The 16,127-nt window shown below is 40.1% G+C and overlaps 1 protein-coding gene across 1 annotated transcript in view; it reads left to right on the top strand.

The window, feature by feature from the left end:
- MYLK (myosin light chain kinase) overlaps positions 1 to 16,127 on the top strand; it is a 223,972-nt gene that overhangs the window by 98,773 nt on the left and 109,072 nt on the right. Inside the window, exons 6-10 of the mRNA XM_009274992.2 lie at positions 3,032 to 3,197; positions 6,027 to 6,063; positions 8,033 to 8,607; positions 11,605 to 11,808; positions 12,957 to 13,091. Coding sequence (XP_009273267.2) covers positions 3,032 to 3,197; positions 6,027 to 6,063; positions 8,033 to 8,607; positions 11,605 to 11,808; positions 12,957 to 13,091 — 1,117 coding nt within the window. The remainder of the gene's footprint in view (positions 1 to 3,031; positions 3,198 to 6,026; positions 6,064 to 8,032; positions 8,608 to 11,604; positions 11,809 to 12,956; positions 13,092 to 16,127) is intronic.

The following is a 16,127-nucleotide window of genomic DNA, read 5'->3' as shown; positions in this document are numbered from 1 at the left end:
TGACTGTGGCTACAGAAGAGTCTCTGACAGCTGTGAAAATTACAGCTCTATTTCCCAAGTTCCATTGGGAACACTTATGACTGAGTGTCTCAGTCATAAACTGCCTTTTCTTTATCACTCACATTGGGTTTTACCTGTACATTAGAATGGAGATGATGTTTGCAAGGAAATGAAATTGAATTGAAAAGAAAATTAACTGTTTAGGAATGAATAGATATGATTGGGTTTTGGCATGCATGATTGTTTTTTGCAAATTTAAAAAAAAAATCCAAGGCAGATGAACAATGGTTCAACTGTTTCAGTCTGACTTCTGCTAAAACAGTGGTAGCAGAAAAGTGTCTGACATAAAAGAAAGGAGACCTGAGCTGTCAACTTCAGATCTGCATTAAAATTGGGAATTGTGAGCATCTGTCATTTACAAAAAAGCTTTATAAATGAGCAATATTTAAAATTCATTAGACTATTAAAAAAGCATTGAAGACTTAAGTCCTAGTGCCCCCTTTGGGCATACACAAGACCTTCAACCATTTTTTTTTTTTTGTTAGTAAGGAGAGAGCTTTCAGGTGATAATTAAATATTACACTGATTAGGCCATTTTTACTGAAACCATTAGTATTTTAGAGACTTAAAATTACTTTCTGTAATTTGGAAGAGCAAATATATGACTGCTCTGGTGGCATCCTGCTCCCCTTCAGCCTTCAACAGACAGTTGCCTTATGTATAGTAAAAACAAAAAAGCTTTTCTCAGAGCTTTTATTTTCTTCTGGTGTCTCCAGGTTTTTTTTGGGGGGGCAGGAAAGAAACCACAAAAACCCCCCAGATAACTGCTCATAGAGCAGGGAAATGCTTCCAAGTCATTGTCTGCTTTATTTCAGACTTACCCTTGTTGTCTGTAATACAAGAATGCCAGGGTACATCTCAGAAAACAAGCAGCCTCTTGCTGTGGAAGCACTCTCTAAGACATCTCCTTCAGTTGGCAGCTCCATCTAGACTCTGCTTCTCCCTCCAGCTGCCATCAGTTCTTTCGGGCCTGCTGGCTCTCTAGGCAGTCTGCAATGCAGCTGCTCCACAACAGCCTGCTTCCAGTCCCACCAGACTCGCTCAGGTTTTCCAACCATGCAACTCAGTGCAAAACAGGATTTGTCGTTCAGTTCTCTTTGTTCAGGGCTGCGTGGTAAACAGCAAGTAGGGACTAGCAATCCAGCAGCTTGGATCTACACTTTGGTACTTCTTCGTACATGTTTTTGCAGTTTGTTAGAGGTTATATTATATATTTTGCTATTGATTGTCAGCTTCTATAATGTGTTATTCTATAATCTGGCATTCATCGTCTGATCAAATGAATTAAGTATGCAAAGTTCTTGTTATTAGCAGCTCCATGAGTTCTGTTCATGTTTATGTCCTTAAAAAACATATTTCAACACTTGCAGGTCTGCATATATTATTCTGTAAAATACCACAGGTGTGTTGTTCAGAGGTTCAGTAGTCATACCATTGCTGGCCTGCAGACACCCAGTCCACTCTCTTGAACTGATCCTCAATCCATTGCTTTTGGTTTAATTGGTTTTCTTTAGGCTTTCATAATATTATTTTAGCACCTATTTTGAGCACCATGAAGCTGTCTTTCAATAATTCATATGCTCCGTAAAGTGCAAATGTGTTGTTGCTCTTTATCAGAGTTTTATTGGCAGGTTGTTGTTGTGAAGCATGTTTTTGCATCCCTGTTCATAAGGCATGGATTAACAGGTAATCATGCATGTGCTTTGGCTAGCTGCAAACAAGCTTAGGCCCACAATGCTTCTGGTCATGTCAGGATGGCGCTGCAGGGTCCTGCTGAGTGGTAGGTATTTCAGCTCTGCCTCAGCATCATGGAAATGAACTTACATGGCTGCTGGACCACATCTGGCTAGTGCAGAGCCAACACATGACCACCTTCCATACAGCATGGAAGCTTTATAAACAATTAAAATTGCACTTTTCAGAACTAATAAATAAGCTTTTTTGTAAATGTCTTACTCTGCTTACTGTTTTCTTTCCCCCTTTCTTAGTTGTTAAGTTGCAAAGAACAGAAGCTTCTACTCTATCACCACCAAACCCCTAACGTGAACTAGCTTTTTTTATTCAAATAGGACTTAACAGCACCCAGATAGCAGTAAGTTGATTGAGGCTTCAGGAATGATGGTGTCTGAAAACACTGTAGCGTTTCCCAAATGTTTACTGACCAAAGCCCTACAAATCATAGATTTGTACGCTTTCCCTTCCTAAACTTAGGATAGGAAAAGCTGTAGTACCTGATAGCAAGGGACTCCTCTTTAATGGCTGGTGCTGAAGCAGAAGCACTGATTTGCTCACAAATGAGGTGTTGGTCAATTATTTAATGGAATTTAAAGACAAAAATTGTCGTTCCGATCATATCATCTATGTAGCAGAGAGCATAGAACTACATGCATTTCTTCCTGCCTCGAAGCTGTACCTTTTGATTTAACTCCAGTGTAGCACTGCAAAGGAGCTGTGGTGCAGCAATGCCTTTCTTAAGGTATGCCAAGTGCCTTCTGCCACCCCCACCTGGCCACTGATGAGGTCCTCTTATGCAGAATTTTTTCCAGTTCCTGAAGTGATACAGCATAAAGGAGCTATTGAGGGATAGAGAAATACTCCCCAACTTGGAATTTTTTGCTGAAAAGTGTGATGTTTGACTTCCTGGAACAAACATGAACCGAAAACTGGTTTGAGCGCACATACAGTGAGAAGACATTTTTCTAGAAATATGGATATAGTAAATAATGAAGAGCCAAAATCAAACTGAGATGAGTGGGTGGCAAAATGCAGGGAAAAACAGCCTCCTGCAGATATGAATTATAGAACTTTTGGACACATTTTTTTGTTTATACCATCTGAGTATTATTCATAGAAGGAATTTGGCTAAAAGATAGGAGAAAGGCATTTTGACCTGATGTTCTACCAAAAAATTTCTTGCTCCCCTTCTCTTACCAATAGCTAGCTGTCTCATGATGTCTTGTGATATTTGCAGGGTGATACGCAGTTGCAGCAAAATGAGCGTTTCAACATGTTTGAGAAAACAGGCATCCAATTCTTGGAAATCCAAAATGCTCAGCTTGCTGATTCAGGAATTTACACGTGCACAGTGGTAAACAGCGCTGGGAAAGCATCTGTGTCTGCAGAGCTCACCGTTCAAGGTATGGCAAAAAGTTTACAGGAGAGAGCACAAGTAAACCACAGATATTCCTTTGAAATATCTTTGGTTCTGTTCTCAGTATAAGCATTCACTTTTTCCCATTATCTTCTCTCTTCATTGAATGATACTGTGATAGCTTGGAGCATGCTACAGCTGAAAACATTGTGTTGGTTCAATGGGAAAAAGGCTATCCAAATGCTTTATAACAACTTTCTTTAAAACCAGCTTTTCACTTTTACTGTGATTTTGACCTCCATATGTTTTGAACATAGATTTTAATTTCAGCAAATGGAAACCTTGCACTTGTCATTATAATCAGTAATTAATTTTGTATTTGTTGAGTACCAACACCAGGTGCACATTTATACCAGCTCCCTTTTGGGAAACAAAATTGTATCTATATTTGTAGAACCAGGAGAGTGAAGTAAAGGAGCATAACTCTAAACTGTAAAAGAGAAAAACAACTTAATGAGATTAAAATTCAGGCTTCTCAACTCCCAACCCTGCCTTATTTCACTGCTGTTAAAGGAAATAAATGTCTTTGTATAAATAATTCAGCATGTTCTATTCCATATATACATTATCATATACAGTTCATTTTGCAGTTTCATGCTTCTTAGGGTGCCCTTTGCATCAGCCTCAAAATCATACAGCCTTCAGCAACCACACTAAAGAGGAATTTCGTCAGTCAGTGGGTAAGCAGTCACTGGACCCAATTAAATAATTAAATCAACAGCTGCTGGCTTCAGCCACAGTCATAAGATCAGTGGGTTACATACATACCCAGCAGTGAATTTTTTGATGCAAGATTTTTAGGTTCACATCAATGCTGTCACTCTGTAAGATAACAAGAATATAAATAACAAGAGGATTTACATTTGGGATCCTCAGAACCACAACTAGCCTTTGCCACCTAAAGCTTTACTTTTTACCTGTAAGTTCCAATCTGACGAAGCCATTGTAGAAGGAATTTCTACAGGTTGCCTATTCAACTCATGTTTTGGGTCGTTTTGTTCAATAAGCCTTTTTTTAAACATGAAACTTGATCCTTACTTGCTGTCCCCGAAGTGGTGAGCTTTCTGTTGTGTAATGGGTACATCTGCATTGAGAGATGATGCGGAACTGGGGTCACAAAGTCAGTTGTGGTATATGTTTGCTTCAGATGCTGACCACATCTCTGAATAATGGGGGCATTCTTTCTTGGATTAGTACAGGTCAGCAAAAAGGGCACGCTCTTGCAATGTACTTGACTAATCAGATGATTCCACTTACCTAACCACAATATATAATACCTAATTCTTTCATTATCAATTAAATCAGGTCAGAGGAGTTGCTGCAAGATGCTAGCAGACAATCAAGTGGCTCAGAATTACTACATTTTCTTTTAAATCCATGCAATCTCATATATAGATAATCTTGTTCCAAGAGCTACATTTTTTTCCCCAAGTTCCCATAGTGGAAAGTGGAGAGGGAGGGGGAAAATGTTCTTTTAATTGACAGGGTTGCATGGTATTGTCTTGTCTGCAACCAGTAGTTATTCAGCTTCCCCTTCTGCATTTATCCAGACTCTTTTCAGCTTTAATTTTTATGTGAAGAATTTCTGTTACTGTTTATTGACAGGTTTATTATAGTGAGGTCAGTGGGTTATTTCCCTCTCTCACTGCAACTTTTGTGTGTGTGTAAATAGATTCTTTTGGTCACACTGAATGGTGCGGCAAGTCCAAGCATTTAGATGTGGATTTTTGCTTGCAAAACACAGTGGAAATCAGGGTATCATCCATCACATGGTTTTGTCTTTTCCCTGAGGTGAAGTCTCTGAAAGCATTTTTATGGAGTATTTGTTGATGACTTGAGAAATTCATTATCTTGCAAATTCATTATTACATGTCTTTCTACCGTAGTCTCTAGTCTCACAGCTGACAACAGTGTAGATGCAACTTTGATCTGACCAGGAGAAAACAAGCTGCATCCTGTAGTGTTAAGTAGGGAAAAATGGAGAGATGTGGTTGGTACTTGATCTGGAGTGGTATTTCTCTCCTCCCAACTATGTATTATCTCATGCTGCCCCCAAGAAAAACAAATACTGTCAAGGTTTGGGAGAATGCATGGAGAATTACATACATATGAACTAAGAGACTGACTATGGGCAAATGTGTGCTCGGTTATATCAATGCAGTTGATGAGGTACCTTGGCAAATCTCAATATAGCTCAGCCATGTTCCCAGATTTCCTGATGGTGTTGCAAAGTGAAGAAATGTGATATATTAGCTTTTGTGTTATTCACATTAAACGTGATAATACTTGCTACACAGCAAATGAGTTGGTAAAAGTTTACAGGTGGGCTCAGGTTTTGGAAGTTTTTACTACTGTTAATTTGGTTTTGTGTTTTAGCCAGAGGAAAGCTGCAGTTTCACTGTGGGCATGCTCAGATGTAGTACTGATGGTTTGTCTTTCTCTACTTCTACAAGCTCTGTGGAGTTCCCATAAGGTTTGATGAGCTGCCTCCCAGTTGGAATCTCTTCCTTACTTCTCTCCCCCAGCAAGGAGCCTTTGAGCCTCACAGAACCTTTAGTTCTCAAGGGACTTGAGAACTTAGTTGACCCAGCAATGTTTCAAAATGGACCAAGACCTCTTTGTGTTTCAGCTGAGCAGCTTGCTGTTGTCCATATCAAATTTCAGGTGTGGTGATAGTCAATCTTGACTTCAATGGATTGAAAATATGAAGAGTGAAGGTTCTTAAGTATATTCTTTGCTTAAAATCTTTCAAATTTATGGAATGGTGTACAGTATTGTATGTATAAGTTACCTGTTTTTTCTTTTTTTATTTCAGGTCCAGATAAGACTGACACATATACTCAGCCACCATGGTATGTTTTTACTGGAGTACTTTCTGAGAATATTTAATTGCAGTGCACTAATTTTGACATTTACTGCACGAGCCTTCCTCACAAAGTGATAAATTTTTTTGGGTCAGTCTGTATTTGGAAGTTAGAAAATGTTTACTTGGAATGAGATTCTCTTTTACTGCCAAATTCAGCTGTCCTGGTAGACTCCTATGAAATAGTTGGTGGAACTGGTGGCAACGCTATGAAGTACAGAGTTCTGGTCTGGTTCAGGAAAGCAAAATTTAGATGGCTTTATGCTAACTGTTCCCACGTAGCCAAATAGTTATATAATCTGAACAAAAACTATGTGAGGAGAAATTATATTCTGTACCAATTGGTCAAACTTCCTTTCTGGAATCAAAAACCTGCATGCATCTTGTCAGTACTGAGCTGGTTGTTCTTCGCTGTCATAAGCAAAACATGGTATGGCCATGGTCTTTGCTGTTGTCTGAAAATACATACAAAAGTATGGGTAAAGTAACAAGAAACAAAAAATTTCATATTTTAGGCCTTTATCAAGATTTTTAAAGTTAAATGACTAATTTTTTTAAAAATAGTTTTGTAAAATGGCTTTTCTTCATGAATAGAAAATGCAGGAATGAAATGCTCTAAGCTGACTACGTAAGACACTTTCATGAAGGCCAGTTGCTTTCCAGTCTTCAGGGTGTTTAATCTGACCTCACATGCCCTGGATGGGATTTCAAAATGGCAATTTTATATTGCCCTAACTCCATGTCCGCTGCAAAGTGGATCTGAAAATGCTGTGCTACCCTGTTTTTCAGGTCTGTGTGATTTTTAGGAACATACTTTAAAATAAGTTTAGTGTAAATGAAACTGTGCAGCTCTACAGCCAGAACTCCCCATGTACCTGGGTTCTCCAGTGTAGTTTTGCCTCCTCCATCGTTTATTCCCAAAAAAGAGGTATTTTGTAAAATGTAACGGAGGATACGTTAGAATGTTAGAATTCTAAATGTTAGAATGTTAGAATGTTAGAATGTTACGGTTGTAACTGCAAATCTCATAGGCATTATTTCTCTAGTACATTTAACTCTGGCTGAAGAAAGTACCACAATAAATATCCCAAATCTCCCTGAGAAAATAAGTCAATGGCACTAAGTATAGCAAAACAGAGCTGGGCTAGAAATTACTTCCCGTATTTCAAATATGTTCCAGTTCTGCCTTGGAATAATACTTTGGAAGTGTGAGACACACACACAGTGCTCTACAGGTAATAGCTTAGTGGTCAGGGCAGTCAACGTCAATGAAGGAAACTTGGATTCAAGTCCCCATTTAGTCAGCTACTCTTGTGCCCCCAAAGTACTGAGCAGCAGATCCATCGTAATTCTGAGAAACTCTTCCTAATAATACCATAGCTGATATTGTTGTGTCCAGTCAATTGATTCTTTGTTTTTGACAACACCCCCTCTCCCTCCCCTAGACTTTAGTCAACTTCCCTGATCAGTCCTCTTTTGAAATCACCAAAATTACAAGACACCATAATTAGAAATATTAAATTCACTGCACAATTTACATTTTCATTTCCCTTTAGGGAGCTATTTTATGTGGCGTTTTGAGCTATAATTATACGTGGCCTCAATTTATTAAAGCATGAAGTAGTGTTACATCATGGTCATTCCAGGGTCTCATGTAATTGCTCTCTATGTAAAGCAGCATATGCAAGGTTAGTGTCTGACTCACAAAACGTGTTAGAACCTGAGCAGTGGATTTGTATCCAGAAATCCCTCAGTTGAGACAGTGTCTGAGCACTGATCACATTTTATGAAGCTTTTCACTTCCCCTCTTTCATCCATGTTCTTAATCTGTGTGAAGGAAACTAACGGCTAATTAGTTCACCTTCTTGCTAAGGGCTTGTACATTTACATCATTGCTGATAATAATAATTAGTCTTTATACAGTGTCATATATCTGTAAACTTATCATTTTCCTTCAGCATGCCATCAAAACCAACAACACTTACTGTTAAAGCCATTGAAAATTCAGAATTCAAACAAGCAACTAGCAATGGGATTGTGAAAGAGCTGAAATCCAGCAGCACTGAACTCATGGTTGAAACCAAAGACAGGGTGTCAGCAAAGAAAGAGACCTTTTGCATCGCCAGAGAAGCCAAAGACAGTAAGCAGGGACAGCACCAAGAAGCCAATGCAGTGTCTCCTCAAGAACCTAAAGAAGGAAAAAAGGGATCTCAGGTCTTGCAGAAAACTTCAAGCACCATCACACTACAAGCTGTCAAACTGCAGCCAGAACCAAAGGCAGAACCCCAGGCCACTTTCATCAGACAGGGTGAAGACAGGAAAAGGGCTGTGCAGCCCCTGATGTCAGCTCAACAAACCCTATCTCTGACAGGGCAAGTCAGTCCAAGGAGTAGAGAAGCAGAAAACAGATCTGGAACCCGGAAGGCTGTAATGGAGGAGAAGAGAGAGCCTCTGGGAATTCCCCCTCAGTTTGAGAGCCGTCCACAGAGCCTGGAAGCATCAGAAGGCCAGGAGATTAAATTCAAGAGCAAAGGTAAAGGGATGAAAGTTACCAGAGCCCTGGGGTTAGTCAGGTTCCCCTTCTGTGTGTGGAAGTGGGGAAGCAATTCCTTCTTCACTGCAAGTTGTCCTCCTCCTAAAGCATTTTGGAAATAGATGCAGAATCTCATGCAGTTTCCACAATACTCTTCTCAATGAAATTTTCAAATCATTCCATACTGTAGTGTCCATCCCTTCTCTCATCTGGGGTTTCCCCAGGTGTAATCAATGCCACTCTTTCTAGGAGGTAGTTTTAGGGCCTCTTATGTGGGGGTGCAAGAGAGAAAATGGATGGTACACTTTCCAGAAATGTAATTAGTTATATTGCCCTTGAGCCAAAAAAAGATCAGATAAGAAACTACAATCAGTCACTGCATTTCCCTTGCGGAATCTACTTTTACCCCTCATATTTGGTCAATCTAGTGCTGATCATAGTGCTTCCTAACAACTGAAATGAAAAGTCAGAATTAAAAGGGAGGTTGAGAGTTTGGTCTGCAGAATTTGACTGGGTTTCAACCTCTCAGAACAGTAACAAGAGCTGCATTTTGCTGAATCCAGGGAGGAGATTTGGAATGCTGCTTCTTTTTTTTATTACGATTTTAGTAGAACATAATTTTGAAGAATTTTTCTGCTGTTTTTTTAAAATAGCATTCGCATTTTAAAGTGTTCCCACAAGTGAGAGAGAAATTGTTTTTTATGTCTCTGGAGAAAAAAAAATCACAACAAAACCATGGGAATTTATTTCATTTCTTGATAGTTCTTGCCCCATGAGTGAAGAATACAATTTGTATCACAAGCCTAGAAAGTAAGAAGGGGAGGAAATATTCCAAAGATCTTGGCACCTTTTGAATAGTTTATTTTTCAGGTATATTAGTACTAAGAACATGGATTGCTTCCCATCAGAGCATCTCAAAAACTTTGCAAGGTTTAACTAACTCATGACCCTGTTTGGTAGGGAAAAGTAGTCCCTATTGTACAGAAACCAAGGAGATTGTTCAGTTCTTATTGAAGCCAGTGAATGCCTTTTCATTTGGCTTTGGACTCAAAGCACAAACTCTTACCTGCAAAGGCAAGGTGTCTGTAGGGAAGTTACAGTGGAATGTCCCTAGTGTGCTTTAATAAGTAACCTGAGAAACACTCTTTCCTGAGAATCCTCTCCGCAAAGGGTGACCAGGGTTGCTTTCACAGACACCTCTGCTTCTTGGTTGCAATGGACAATGGAAATGCTATTACACCCTTAAGGAGGCTTCTACCTGCCAGGCTGTCGGCTCAGCGTGCTTCTGGGTCTGTATGGTTACTACAAAGCATCCAGGTTCTTTCACGCTTCAGGGCTTGATTCTCCCCTCCTGCCCCCCCCCTCCCCCCCCCCCCCCCCCCCCCCCCAGCTTTTGGAGGTTCTCGCACCTCCACTGTTCTTCACTAATTGTCTGTGGATTCCAATGTGCTCTTTCTCTGCTGAGCAGGAAAGAGAATCTTTTCTGAATAATAACTTCTAATTTCTAGTGGAGAAAATTCACAGGAAAAGGACATTTCCTGCTTCCCGATGTATGCAGTGGGCATTCCAGTTTTTGCCCCATTTGTGGGTGTAATGGTAAACCTGCCCCCTTCCAAATTTTTTATGGATTTGGAGCTGGATTTAGGGACTGCCTTTTTTTTTTTTCTTTTTTTCCCCAAAAAAGGAGGAGTTCCTTGTTTTCCTGTTTCTAGTCACTTGTATCAGGTGGGGTCCTGCTTCTATCTAAGGTTTCCTCTTCTTGATAAGTCGCTCCCCTATCCTTGTATTTTCTCCGTTCAGAAGAGTTTCCTGCAGTATATTGTATGTCTTTGTTGCTGATATTCCTGCCATCTTTTACAGTCTGTACCTTCCTCCGGGGCTGAGCACTCTTGCTATAATGAAATGGGTAGAGCTGGGAAGGAACATCAGCAAGGTGGAAGCCCCAGAGGGCCTTGTTTGCTGAAAATAAGTGAAGGATGGGTGGGTGACCTTTTCTGGCATTCTTTCATAACTTCTTCTCTTTGCTCATCATAGCAGCTGCCCCATGAAGCCCAGACCTCCCTCAGCACTACTAGGAGCCAAATTTGGTTTTCTAGAGCTCTGAAACAGGCAAAGCAGGAAGTGAAGCCACAGCTCTTTTGCTTCTGCTCCCTGAAAGTTTACTGTCCTAGGAAGCTGCCTGCTTTGCCTACACCTGGACCCTAGTCTGGAAAAAAATACCCAGAATCACAGAATGTTTGAGGTTGGAAGGGACCTCTGGAGGTCATCTGGTTCAAGACCCCTGCTCATGTAGTGTCACCTAAAGCAGGTTGTCCAGGACTATGTCGAGGTGGCTTTTGAATATCTCCAGGGAGGGAGACTCCACAACCTCTGGGCAACCTGTGCCAGTGCTTAGTAACCCTCACAGGAAAAAAGTGCTTATGTTCAGGCAGAACCTCCTGTGTTTCAGTTTGTGCTCATTGCCTCCGGTCCTATCACTGGACACCACTGAAAAGAGCCTAGCTCCGTCGTCTTTACACCCTCCCTTCAGCTATTTATGTACATTGATGAGATCCCCCTCGAGCCTTCTCTTCTCCAGGCTGAACAGTCCCAGAATAAACAACCTCAGTGGTAGGTACTGTGATTGCAAAGTACTACTAGGTGCTCAGAGAAACCGATTCAGCAGGGTAGGAAGGAATGGGGAGAAATTTCTTTCTTTCTCCTCTAATATCACATCCATTTTGTCTGTGACTTTTAGAGGAACAATTTTCAGATAGAAGTGCTTGGGGTTTTTCAAGTTACCAAATACCTGTTATTTTTAAAGATGGACTGGCCAAGAGGTTTTGGAAGATCAGAAATATCAAACTGTCTTTTTGAAGATAGTTTTGTGTATTACTTGCTCATTAAGGTTTATATAATTATGTATGTGTAAATTATACCTAATTTACACAAAAGCAAATAATGGAATACACTAAGGGGAATACCTTTTCATAAAAATTCAAATACCTGATTGTCTAGTTTCAGGGAAACCAAAACCAGATGTGGAGTGGTTCAAAGAGGGTCAACCTATTAAAGCTGGAGAAGATGTCCAAATATATGAAGAAGATGGACTTCATTGCCTATGGTTAAAGAAAGCCTGCTTGGGGGACAGTGGATCTTACAGCTGTGCAGCTTTCAACTCCAAAGGCCAGACTTCCACCAGCTGGTTGTTAACTGTCAGAAGTAAGTTCTTGTGAGCCCATCTGCACTTTGAAAACTGTGGCTGGGCTTTTCTAAGCTGTCAGAGGGTGGTGACTACAAAATTTCTATTACGACTTCTCAATGCAGGTTAATTCTGATTCCTAGCTCTGTGAATAATCTGGTGTGGGATAGCTGGCAAGCCACTTTCTGCATCAGTTTCCCTTCTGACCTTTTGTTTTTGTTGTTTGTATAGCTAAAACCATCTCATTGAATGTTTTGTACACAGGGAGGCCTGTTCTCCACTGAGGTTTTCTGTTAATGCTTGTATTTAATACAGGTTGCCAAAGATTTTATTGCTGCTGTTCTGCATTCAATTCTTTTGGAGTTGCTTAGCATTTCTATAGGACACTGCATATCTGAAATATTTTGTGAGCACAAACCAATCCGGTGCAGTAAAGCGAATAAAAAGAAAAGTGAAGGAATGAGAATTGCATTCTGCTAAATTCAAGTACGCTTCCCAGTGACAAATTATTTTGAGCTTGAAGGCACTGCCTTACTGGCCTAGTTGAAAGGTTTGTTGGCCTCTTAGCAAATCCTGTCCTCAGTTCTAATCTTTTCATGTGGTTTTAGGTTTTGTCCTGGAGCTATGATCATGTTTATGCAACATCTTTCTATTTGCTGTGCCTGAGGTTAAACCACATACCCAAGATACTATCTTTCTGTCTCATGAGAGACCTGTAAACTGCATTTTTAAGTCACTCTTTCACTGCCAGCCAGGGGAAATTTGGGAGAGGGACTGGGAGAAGACAGACAAGAAGAGAGGAGAATTATCCTTCCTGTTCTTTGCACTGAGCTCACTGGTAATGTTGCATGCACTTCTAGTGATTGGCTGCAAGTGGTGGATTCTGGCATAGAAAACCACCGCCTAAGATATAGCTTGAGGGCTGGCAACGCCTGACTTGTAGATTATAGAAGAACCCCTTCTTTATACCAGTCCATTGCTCAAAATTATTTCTATTTCCCAATAAAACATTTCATCATGGTTTTGATTTTTTCTTTTTGCTTGTTCACATGGGATGAATCTGTTAGCCCAGCCATGTCACCTAAGCATACTTAGAAAAAGTCACTAAGTAGTAAAGATAATTTTTTCAATTTGGGTTAAAGGAACTGTTTTCATTTTCGTTTTAAAGGGCCTAAAGTTCAAGAGGTTGCTCCATGCTTTTCCAGTGTCTTGAAAGGATGCTCTGTGAGTGAAGGGCAAGACTTTGTGCTGCAGTGCTGTGTAGGAGGGGTACCTGTGCCTCAGATCACATGGCTTCTCAATGGTAAGGAATCCCCTGGTCTGCAATACATGCATGCACGCGCTTACATCCACAGTCTCAAATGCCACTCTGATCAGTACATAGCAAGGCTGTGAATACTGCACAAAGCACTCTAAATCACTGTAATATAATCCACTAGAAAATTTGAAGAAAATCAGTTTATATGCACATAATATGCACGAAGGATGGTTTTCTTGAGCAGTTTTCTGTCTTACTGCAGTTTTCCAGTATGCCCAGCAGGGGACTCTGGTGACAAGATTGTACGCAGATGGGTTTCCTGGGTTTTGTTAAACACAGCTTTTCACCACGCTGCAACAAAGCCTGTGTTGCTACTGTATGCTGAATCCTGTGCTACCCCTACTCCTTTGGCACTAGCCTCTGCTCTGAGAGTAACGGGTTGGCATCATGATCCTGCAGGGATAAGAGGTTCTAAGCAAAATAAATGCAGTATATCACTCTCTATGGTAGGAAGGAAACCCATGCCCGATTCTACCCTTCCATCAGCTGGGCAGGTCATAATTGGTATTAGCAGCTATGTCCCCAAGATCTTAAAATCACAGCTTTTCTGGTTGCTCCTCTACTAGCAATGTGTTCCTTGAGGTTCTAAGGCTTGCCCAAAGCTGACAAAAAAAAAGGATAAGTAAAATATTTTTTACTTTTATCAGACTGTATAATCTCCTACCCTGCCCTGATTACACAACTGAACATGCACGTTTCCTTAACAGTCCCCTCTTAATATTGGAGATGGGCCCAAACATCAGCGTTTTGCTTAGATTCCAAATGGTTTCAGAGATCCAGGGACTACACGCTTTGGCTAAGGGCTCTGTCCATTTAGAGCCATATCTGTTAAACACTAGACAGATTTATTGAGCTTAACCCTTGATCACCTCTGTTACTCCTGAAGTGCAATTGATTTTTTTGCAGGCTCTTCCAGGCTATCTGTCTTCGTGTGTGTGTGATTTAAAGACAAGGAATAGCATACATTGCCATAAAGATGTTTCCTCCAGGATTGTTTTAAAATTAATTATTTGCACATGATCTCTGTTTTTCTTTAGCTATTGAGAGTAAATGGGATAACTGAAAAAGGTGGCAGGGCAAATGAACCATGACCTTGAGATTGGTATGTTCCCACAGCCTGGTCTGTTCCCCTTCCCAATAGCTCCATGTCTAGAATAGAAAGGCCACTGCTTTATTTACAACATGAAACATGTGAGTAAAGGCTCTGACACTCTCTCATTGGAAATAATTTGTTTCTCTGTCTGAAGGCTACTCTGCAGTTCCTCCTTTGCAGACGTGAGTAGAAACATTGTTTTGCTATGCAAGAATTGTGTCTTGCAACTCCGACCCATAGGGTCAGTCATTTCATCTTCATGTTCCAAGGGTACCCCCTGCTCATAAAGGGTTCCCTTAGTCATTGAATGCCATAGTTATACTCAGTTGTCTTCCACATACAGAGCATCTTCCTGTCTCAGATGACTTTCTGTGTTACAGTTCATCAGGCGTAGATACAGCGTCTCCATTGATGTAACCATGTTCTGCTTTGCTAACCAGAAAACCATTGTCTCCTGGAAAATACAGCCTAGAGATCAATACGCAACATGTTTCTGTAGGCCTCCAGTATGCGCTGTGCCCCCCTGCCTTTTTTCAGGATGTTTGTTCTGCATTGACCTTTCTTCTCACTAATCTCAGATGAGTCTGCCCTGTTCAGGTATAATCATGTTTATATTACATCCAAGCTTCTAACTGCAATTGGATCAATATCACAAGGAGGCAAGAGCAGGTGGGGTTTTTTCAAATAGTTGGATTTCAGACCATTAGGGTTCTGTAAGTGAAAGCCAGTGCATTAACCCTGCTCCTAAGTCAAAAGGCAGTGATGAGTCTGAGTAACCGAAGTACAAGAAAATATCATAATAATAAAAATTAGGGACATCATATATTATTCCAAAGACATAAGCACACTACTTTCATTCCAGACTCCTAAAACATACCACTATAGTTTAATGCTTTTCTGTCTTGGATCTGATTGTGATACATAACTGTTTATATACCATTTTGATACAAACTTGAATGGATTATAAACAGTAGTTTAATGCTGATAATTCCATGTATACTCCTAGGGTCATTATTTTACCTAAGGATCAAGTTGGCTATTGTGATATACATTTGAATGCAAACATTTCCTTCCTGTCTACCAGCTAGCTAGATACTACAAACTTCTCATATTTATATCCATTATCAAATAAAGGAGAAAGTTGTGCTTCTGATCCTGAAATACTACTCCAAGCAGACATAACAATACTTTTGGCAAAATGGCATGATGGAGTCTTTCATCAACTGACCATATGAAGAAAACAGTATATTCACAGTATATAATTTGAGGCAGGCAGACAAATTTTGTTTTAAAAAAGGTGTGTTACAGTCTGCTGTCCATGCTTGGAATATAAGGCTTTTTACGTTCACAACCGATAGACTGTGGCAGAGAAAAAAGCAGTCTGCTGAGAGCAATCACACTACTGTTCAAAATACAGCACTTTTGCACCATATGAAGAAAACAGTATATTCACAGTATATAATTTGAGGCAGGCAGACAAATTTTGTTTTAAAAAAGGTGTGTTACAGTCTGCTGTCCATGCTTGGAATATAAGGCTTTTTACGTTCACAACCGATAGACTGTGGCAGAGAAAAAAGCAGTCTGCTGAGAGCAATCACACTACTGTTCAAAATACAGCACTTTTGCAGAACTCCATAGAAATAAAACACATATGGGACAGGAAGTATAAAGGTCACAAGAAAATATCAAATGCAAATTGTCTTCTAAGCATGACAACGAACAAACTAGAGAATTAATTTTTGAAAGGAATAGTGAGAAAAATATGTATATCTCGGTGAAATAATGAATGTAAACACCAAGTTATCAAATCATAAGAAACATGAACACAAGGCTGCTTTGAGAAACAAATAAAAAATAGGAAAAAAGCAGAACAGTGTCACTGCTAGGCTGGCCAGCCCTTGATACTGAACAGCCTGTGTGATGTCCAA

The sequence above is a fragment of the Aptenodytes forsteri genome, unplaced genomic scaffold, assembly GCF_000699145.1.
Source record: "Aptenodytes forsteri isolate BGI_AS27 unplaced genomic scaffold, ASM69914v1 Scaffold255, whole genome shotgun sequence".
Classification (NCBI taxonomy): Eukaryota; Metazoa; Chordata; class Aves; order Sphenisciformes; family Spheniscidae; genus Aptenodytes; species Aptenodytes forsteri.
This window is presented reverse-complemented; position numbering and strand designations above follow the sequence as displayed.